At 38.0% G+C, this 9,171-nt stretch overlaps 1 protein-coding gene across 1 annotated transcript; it reads right to left on the bottom strand.

Annotated features, from left to right (window-relative positions):
* Positions 1-326: 326 nt before the first annotated feature.
* Positions 327-4,787, bottom strand: LOC109240641 (vacuolar protein sorting-associated protein 24 homolog 1-like). The gene is made up of 6 exons (XM_019407306.1): positions 4,368-4,787; positions 4,183-4,259; positions 3,815-3,917; positions 1,467-1,588; positions 928-1,119; positions 327-845 (listed from the first exon to the last, which is right to left on the bottom strand). Exons 1-6 carry the CDS (start codon positions 4,477-4,479, stop codon positions 783-785), a joined length of 669 nt encoding a protein of 222 aa, XP_019262851.1. The 5' UTR covers positions 4,480-4,787; the 3' UTR covers positions 327-782.
* Positions 4,788-9,171: the final 4,384 nt, after the last annotated feature.

Raw genomic sequence — 9,171 nt, 5'->3', positions numbered from 1 at the left:
AAATAGTTACTTATCTTGTTCTTCTCAGGCCATAATAAAAATGATAACACACTGCAGATCCTATCATTTTAACTAAAAACGGTAAATGAATTAGCCCAAAACATCATATACCCCATAGATGACCAATGACCTGCAAAACAAAGACCAGTGTAACATAACAATAATTTATATAGGTGACATTTTCAATCCATGGAATCAATCATCATGCCACTAAAAGCAGGCTGGAAATATTAACAAAATATCACACTAAATCCCGAGTTCGAAGAATACAAAGTGATGGAGAATAAAGAAATTGAACATCTCAACATCTGAAGCATGTAAGAAAATGTATGAATACGGATTAAACAAGAAACATCAGAAGTTTCTCTATAGTAATAATATTCCTTCAACCAAAACAGAAGAATGAAAGTGGATTGAAAATAATAAATAACAAAAGAAAGAGGAAAAGAACTCCTAAATAGATAAATTGAACTGCCTGTTCTGCTAGACAGCAAAGAAATGTCATTAACATAGTGTTTCATTTCCATACATTGAAAAGCATCACATTTTCCCTAACACAGCGTGAGAGAATAAAAGCTCAGATTTGGACAATGACTACACGTTATCAAGAGCTTGATAACACTTTACAGAGCAGCCAATTTTAAGATACAGAAAGTACTCTACTATTTCCTGCTCCAGAAAGAAGATGCAGCCGGAGCAGACCATACAAGGAGCTCTGCCACTTCACATACTGGCCTTTTATAAGTGAACCCTCAGGAACTGGAAGTCAGCTGAAGTATCACTTACGATCTTACTTTAGCAAGACGAGCCCTTAGTTCTTCTAGATCTTCCTCGTCATCAGCACCCTGCAAGAAATGCATATCACTTTATTTCATCATTGAAAAGATCAATTAAACTTCTATGCAGTGGATTATAGATGTGACATACCTCTGCATCTCCTAGTGCCTGGGCAGGTTGCTTTAACTTCTCCTTTCGGACTGCTTCAGGAAGTTGCGCAGCAGTCTCACCAGCAATTTCAGTTAAGACCCTGTCAACTTCTTCTTCAATCTCCTCTTCTATGTCTTCTGAATCCAATGCAGTGTCCACTGCATCATTCACAATTTCTTCAATGACACCAGCCTGCAACAACAGTAGAGAAAGAGTGATTATAATTTCCATTTCAGGCAGAAAGACACACACACACACACACACACCCCAAAAAAGTGGACGAGTTGATTCAAAAGTTAAGTCAAAGTGCAGAAGTTGTCCTCATTTTTTCATAGGGAGGCAGGCAAATCGATTTGAAAGGAAAGTCAAAGTGCAGAAGAAGAAAGAGTATAAAAAGAACAAAACATGATCCTGTCGGCGTCTTGAAGCTTAATAAACTATTTAAAATTCAGAATCATACAGATCCAAAAGTGATTCACCAACCAACAGAGAACTCAGACGTCTCTTTAGAGCTTAAAAATCCAATGCCAAATAGATACCTTGGTCATTTCTTTATTGAATTCCTGCATCGTAATAGCCATTTCTGGAGCCTTCATAAGATTATTAACAAGTTTCATGACTTCAGCACTCTTAGACAAATGCCCCACTGTGCGAGCAATAGCTGCAACAATGAATTAGAAAATCGTGAGATACTTGAAAATTTCAATATACAAATGAATAAAGTTAGCAAATTAATACATTCATCCAGCTTAAGCAATCAAAGTATGGTTGTCTAGCTGCAGTTTAAGGACAATTTAAACTGCTGCTACTTACTTATAGGACATTATGGAAACATGTAATGGGGCAGAAGGATTTCGATCAGAAGTTCTTAAAGACGATATCCAACTTTTAAAATGTATACGTGCAAACTCCATGGTTAACTCAATTTTGCAAGATATAGTAGCAAAATGTGAGCATCCAAAATCAGAACGTAGAAGCAAGAGGAAACAATCTCGAAAAGCGTTAGCCAAAGCTAGGCGTAAGATATTACAGGATTCTTCTTTCGTACTGGGATAAGGTTTAATGAAAATATGATAGACTTCAAATGTCTTATCGACACTAACAAAACTATCAGAAACTGATCTTCATTGAAAAGTTTCTTGGTAAAGCATAAACATAAGGCTTAACTTATTATCTTTAGTTACACAGAAGTCCAAATTCAAAAAAAAAATATCTTTACACATAAAGCACGTGAAATCCTCCCAATAATTATAACGAACTTACCAAAAGTCCATTCCAGAAACTAGAAGGCAAGAGAATAAGTTCATAACTAGGAACTGCTAAAGATATATCTTATTTCCATTTAGAACAAATGAAAGTTAAAGGTATACTGCCTGGCGCTACACATCCGACAGTTACTTCTGTCTCCTGTTTACATGTTCCAGACTTGCCGACTACATTTACTCATCAGTGGTATGCTACGGGATTACATATTAGTGATGCAGCTAGACTGTACTGATGTTGTAACACTATTCAATCTCCTCCACCATATATGGGATGAAATTAATGCATGACTCCATGTTTTGCTGACATTTTCTGGACCATTAAGATTTCCTGACCCTTTTAAGAGATCAATGGAAGTATTTCCTCCTTCCCTTTTGCTTCCATCAAGCTCTATCATCATTTTCTTCTTTTTGATGAAGTAAATGGTGTATTAATTAAAAGGCATCCAGAAGATGCAATGATTACAAAAGAAAAGGAGATATCAGCTCCAAGGAAAGACAAAAACCTATTACAATACTATAGAGCTGATAAACTCCAAGAAAAAGGTCAGGGTTATACACAGGGGTGTGATTCACCCAGCAAAAAAGTAAAACCAAACATCTAGGCTTGAGTTTGTGCCTGACAGTAAAACCAAGCATCTTTGATTCCTTTCTGTCCATATGCACCACAAAACATGTAACAAGTGAGGACGACCAAACATGTTCACTCTATCATCGTTTTCATAACCAACTACCATGACAGCTGAGGACCAAACAGGTAACAAGCAAACATGTTATAATTGGATAAAGAGATATGATTAGATAGAGAGATTAGTTAGAAGCTCCCTTTCCAATAATTTTCGAATAGTTCAGATAAAACATGGTGGTTGACAGCACTAGAAAGGGTACTGTATTCATCGCCATTGATGATATTCCTTCTATTGGGAACTTCAGATGATATGAAACAGTGGGAGATGTTCAGTTTCTCCTTTCAGCAGTGATGACTGTGAGGCATGCTTTATAAGATAATGACATTAGGAGGGAAGAGAAGAATGCAGTCAAACGTAAAATGTACAACCTTTATATCAACTCAAATATCAGGTTTCTAGTTTTGTTTACCAAAATATTTCTAATCATCCTATCCTCCTGACAAGAATGTTTCGCCTCTAGTCATAGGACACCAAAAGTATATTAACAATTGGGAGTCCTAATTCTAACTTCCGGACATCTACAAATCAAAAAGTAAACTTTTACCTCACAATTAACCCACATATCATTAGCTATGCATCTTGAAACTTCAACTCAACAAATTATGGAGTACAAGGTATATTCTCCTTGGGAGGGTGCAGAAGTACAACAGGACATTTAGTTTGAATTGAGGGCATATATAGGATCATAAAAGTGAAAAGTTCCTTAAACAAGAATACTTGCACCCAGGAAACTGAGAAACCCAGTGAATTTAACTACATCCTAAAATGTTAATGAGTCAGATAAAGGAGAACGCGTCAAGAATTATTGGTAATTCATTTTCAGAAGATACATACAGTGCTTCCAACAGTTTGCTCATCAAAGAGCTTAGAGGAGCAACTGCACAATTGTCAATAAATAATGACAAAATACAAGATGGAGTGAGAGCATGATCATACCGACACTTTCTCCAAGGTGCATAGATATCGAATTTAACTGTGCCTTGTTCTCGTACAATCGGTTCACAGTTCTTTTAGATCTCACAAGCTCTTTCGCTAGTGCCTATGATAAACACATAACACTGGTATATGAATAAGCAAAGGGAACATAAAAACATGAAAATAGAAGGCAACTAACTAATGATGATTATGCTGGGAAGCCCTAATATATTCAACATAGATAAAACAACTCCTTATTCCCAGGAACCAGAAAATAAAGTTTTGGCTATGACATAAACTACCAAATAAAGCCTCAAAGCAATCATCAGCAGAAGATTAAGTTAATAGCAAATGTATAAATTTCAACTATAAGTAGCAGTTTAAATTACCTTGGCAGAACCCATGTCATTTCGCTTTGCAGCTTCTTTAATTGATTTCTCTACATTCTTCTCCTCTCTCTGTATATCTGAACAATTAAAACCCCAAAATTACATGAAATTAACCAAACTCAGTTAAGATCCAATAATCATCAAACATTCAAATCATCAAAGAAAAAAACACAGTAATTTTTTACCTCGAATTTGGCGTTCGATATTTCGGCACTCTTGTCGGAGGCGACGTTGCCAATCTCTCAAAAGCTGTTGCGGATTCGGCTTCGGCTTCAATATATTCTTCATTTTCTCCATTTTTCCTTTTCCGAAGCTCCAAAAATCAAAGCCTTGACTAGAAGATCGAACAGCAATCAATCAAATTGCGTGTTTCTTTCGCTGATGATCGTCCAACTTCGAACCTAAAATAGCCCTTGCGATTTATTCTACGCTAAATTTGCAGAAAAGTGAAAAAGATAGAAATTTTTTCACCAAATTGACTTGGATGAGGACTCAAAGTCTGAAATATAGAATCAGAAAGGCGCGTAGGAGAGAAGCCGCCGTGAGAAAGGAAGTTTCCGTTCGTTATAGGAGTAGTTGAAATCTGACATGTCGGATTCCGAAGTTTCTATTTGTAGTTTGGTCCATGATTTCTCTTTTATATTTTTACATGCAGAAAAACAGCTTAATATTTTGGCGAAATGGTTTCCTGGCCACTTAAACTTGTAGGGCTTTTGAAAGCCCATACACGAACTTTCGATTTTCCCATTTGAACACTCCAACTTGACAAAATGGGTAATAATAAACATTTTTGACCGTTAACCATGCCTATGTGGAAGCACTATAGCTGTCATGGCTAAATTGTGTGCAAATCACGCTGCCAGGGCGCGTGGATAGTATTATTTTTACTTTAAAAAATTAGAATTAGAATAAAATATAACTAAAAAAGAAAAAGAAAAAAGAAAAAAAAGACTTTTCCAATTTTTTCATCTTCCCGCATTGGATTGCAAGACTTTTCCAAATTTTTTGAGCAGATTCAAAGACCAAATGAAAATTTACATTTCTGATGCTACGACCCACAATCACCGGGAAACCGGCTGCAGCAACCTGTTTTCACCTTCAAATAATTACACACAAACCCCCCACCTCCACCCCAAACCAAAAAAAAAAAAAGAAAAATCCACATTCAGGCAAACACACAAAGACTGCATATCGATAATTTCTTCTCCAGTCTCTGAAGCTCATCCACAACAAGTCTCTAAATTGAACTATGTCTTGCTGTAACAAAGTGGACCACAAGAAAATTCTAATGATCCAGTGTCAATAGAAAATGGTACTTCCTTTACGAGTCATTAGTTCAATCCCATGAGCAGAGATTGTAGGATCTTATTGCTGATCTTCATCTGACCTCCTGAGCTTTTCGTCGAACACCTTGCTCAACTGAACTACCTGAGCTTTTGGATTGTAAAATTAGAGGAATTGATCGGTACCCATATGAAATTGGAAGTGTAGGAGCATTCTCCTCATCAAGGCGAACATTTTGGTACCTTTCTTTTCCAATTTGGATACCTGGAACACCTTGCGCATTCATTTTTGCCTCGCCGGAGTTCTGCTGCTCGTCGGAGGGGATGATTCCCACGGTGGAATTGTCTAACACCTAATATGTTTCAGGCGTTGGTTTTTTTCCTTCTGATTTTGTATTTAAAAATGGGACCCACAAATAACACGTGGCAAATAATAAATGGCTTAGCATGATGTGCTGTACATGTCAGCGCAATTGATATACACGCTCTGGTGGATGTGTTTATTATTACCCATTTTGTCAAGTTGGAGTGTTCAAATGGGAAAATCGAAAGGTCGTGTATCGGCTTTCAAAAGCCCTACAAGTTTGAGTGGCCAGGAAGCCATTTCGCCTAATATTTTTAGCTATTTTCATTTTATCCTTTACTTATTCCTCAAAGTTTCTCTCTCCCCAAGCCAAAAGTCCTTCTTTTTTTCTTCAATAGAGTGCTATATTTTCTCAATTTGAGGTGTTTGACCAAATTTTTTTTGGGAAAAATAGCTAAGGGCGGCAAGTGGGCCGGATCGGGCCTCAAACGAGCCAAATGGGCCGGTCTCGCGGGCAGCGGTCCCGATTCCGGTACGGTCCCTAAATAAGCGATTCAAACGGTCCCGGGCTAAATGTACTTTTTGTGGGAAACAGCCCGGGACCGGGCCCACTAACTCACGGTCCCGAGCTAAACAGGTCGGGCTCGCAGTTCAAACAGGCTAAATGGGTCCAACGGCTATGTAAATTTATTTTATTATTATTTTTTAATTAAATACAACTTAGAGACAAAAAGATGTTAAAAAGACATCTATCACGACCCAAAATTCAAATAGCTGTGATGGCACCTAACCCAACCCGCTAGGTAAGCCAGTTAACAATAAACTTGTTCAAATGATATTTATTAAGAGAAGAAATGATAATACAACTGAGCTATTATACAAAGAATTCCCAAGGACTGGTAGTACAAGTCATGAGCTTCTAAGATTTAGAGCATACAAAGCTAGTATGAAATAAATGCATCATCTGTCTGAATGTACATAAACAGATTTTCATAAGTCTAGAGCTACCATGAACAAGAGGCAGATCTAACTGGAACGCAGGTACGTCTTCAATGCTAGCTTCCGTCATACACAGCAATATCAACATTCAAAATCTGCACGCAAGGTGCAGAAATGTAGTATGAGTACAACCGACCCTATGTACTCAATAAGTAACAAATCAACCCTAGGTTGAAAGTAGTGACAAACTGGAACGGAGGTTGGAGCCCAACACCAATAGGCATCAACAGTTCATAACAAAATAATAATAATGGTACAAGAAACATACTCAGATATAAGATGCTCAACTCGTTCACAGTTCCGAAAAAAATAGGCATGCTTTTCAAGTATATCAGTGAAAATCCAATTCTTTTACCGTAATCACCAAATATATGTCACGGCCCGGAATCCCCACCATCGGGACCGTGATGGCATCTAACATCACACTTGCTAGGCAAGCCAACGTTAGAGTTTTATTAGCCAATTCCTTTACGTTTCACTGATTAACAAATAGCACGCTAAACAAGTCGAAGTGAACGCGGAAGTAAATAAATAACCACTTTGATTATATACTATTAATAGCCAAAATCCGGAGTCACAACTTACGAATATTCTAAGATTTTACTACAAGTATTTATCTGAAAGAAAATACAACTATTTGCAAAATAAAGAAAACAGTAAAGTATGAGATATAGAAGGGGACGCTAGGGCTTGCGGACGCCAACATGTCTACCTTGGGTCTCATAGCTGATAAATCCTATAGCCAACCTCTCGATCAGCTCGAGCCAGCTCCAAAACCTGCACAGGATGTGCAGAGTGCAGTATCAGTACAACCGATCCCATGTACTGGTAAGTACCGAGCCTAACCTCGACGTAGGAGTGACGAGGCTACGGCGGGGCAATCACAATATAACCTGCACACAGTGTATAATAAAAGAAGAAAGAAAGACAAGATAAAATAGAGTAGTAACTTGCAAGACGTGAATACAGTTCTCGAAGCATATCATCAGTGTTCAGCTATTACCAATCCTTAAGTGCAATTTACGACTATCGTTCAGCTAACACAGTCAAGGAAAAGTATAAGCATATAGGTTGTTGCGACGTGCAACCCCGATCCCACCGTACATCTCATATTCCTCCCTTATTTCCCCTTATTAACATAAACAACATAGTATAAATAAAAGTGTTGTAGCGTGCAACCCGATCCCACCATATCACAATAATCACAACCACAGTTCACCCTTATTTCACCACAATCCACCCTTATTACACATGTTGCGGCGTGTAACCCGATCCTACCGTACATATCATTTCACCCTTATTTCTCCTCAATATATCACCCTTATTCCACCTGTTGTGGCGCGCAACCTGATCCCACCATATCGGTATCAGTTATTCAGCAAGTACAAAAATTTCACAATTCAAAGCACATAACCCTTCACAAGGCTCAACTTCAAATCAAAACAATTAGGAAGCCTATACACTATGAGACTTTACGCAAGTAATACTACTCAGTGAGATCAATCCAAATATGCCTTGAAAGTACCGATAACCAGCTTAAGCAAATAATAGGAGACAACGAAGCTACTAAATAACTAATACTTTCAACAAAGAGAAACAATGTCTATCAAGTAGCAATTAAGCATGGGAATACAAGTAAAGCATGTAGCAGTTAAGTCAGGAAAAAGACAATATAAGAGGAACGGGAAGGAAACAGGCAAAAATAAATAAATTGGCGGCGCATAAGTACTCGTCACCTCACATATACGCCGCTCACATGGATTTCATATAGCAAATAAGTCCAGGGTTCCTAATCCCTCGAGTCAAAGTTAGACACGATACTTACCTCGCTCCACGGGCCACTCAATGCTCAATTACCACTTTTCCTCTAGTATCCACCTCCAAACCACTCGTATCTAGCCACAATTAACTCGATAACATCAATTATTTCTAAAGGAATCAACTACAATGCATAAATTTAGATTTCTCAAACTTTCCCCCAAAAAGTCAAAAATCGACCCCGGCCCCGCTTAGTCAAAACCCGAGGTTCGAACCAAAATCTATTTACACATTCACCCCGAGCCCGGATATATAATTGATTTTGGAATCCGGCCTCAATTCGAGGTCTAAATCCCCAATTTGCAAAAACCCCCAAATTTTCCTAAATCCCTAGTTTTCTACCATGAAAGAACAAAGATTAGGGCTAGGAATTCAATAGGTGATGTTAGAAATTGAAGAAAATGAGTTAAAGAGTACAAACCTATGAATTGGTGTTGAGTTTTCCCTTCAAAATCGCACCTACGCCGAGCTCTAATGGAGAGTTTATGAAAAATGGGTGTCCCGTTTTTGAAATGTTTTAAGGTCTGAGCGTCAAACATTCTTCACGTTCGCGAAGGGCCTGCCGCGTGCAGCAGCCCAAATGGC

Source organism: Nicotiana attenuata, unplaced genomic scaffold (assembly GCF_001879085.1).
Source record: "Nicotiana attenuata strain UT unplaced genomic scaffold, NIATTr2, whole genome shotgun sequence".
Lineage (NCBI taxonomy): Eukaryota > Viridiplantae > Streptophyta > Magnoliopsida > Solanales > Solanaceae > Nicotiana > Nicotiana attenuata.
The sequence above is the reverse complement of the archived record's forward strand: the minus strand, read 5'-3'. Positions and strand labels throughout refer to the sequence as shown.

Bases quoted from the DNA above. Each gene is read 5' to 3' on its own strand.
- LOC109240641 (XM_019407306.1), bottom strand. From the start codon at position 4,479: ATGGAGAAAATGAAGAATATATTGAAGCCGAAGCCGAATCCGCAACAG. The intron at 4,260-4,367 runs GTAAAAAATTAC...TTAATTGTTCAG, and splicing joins TATCGAACGCCAAATTCGAG to ATATACAGAGAGAGGAGAAG. The intron at 1,120-1,466 runs GTATCTATTTGG...CTGTTGTTGCAG, and splicing joins TCAATAAAGAAATGACCAAG to GCTGGTGTCATTGAAGAAAT.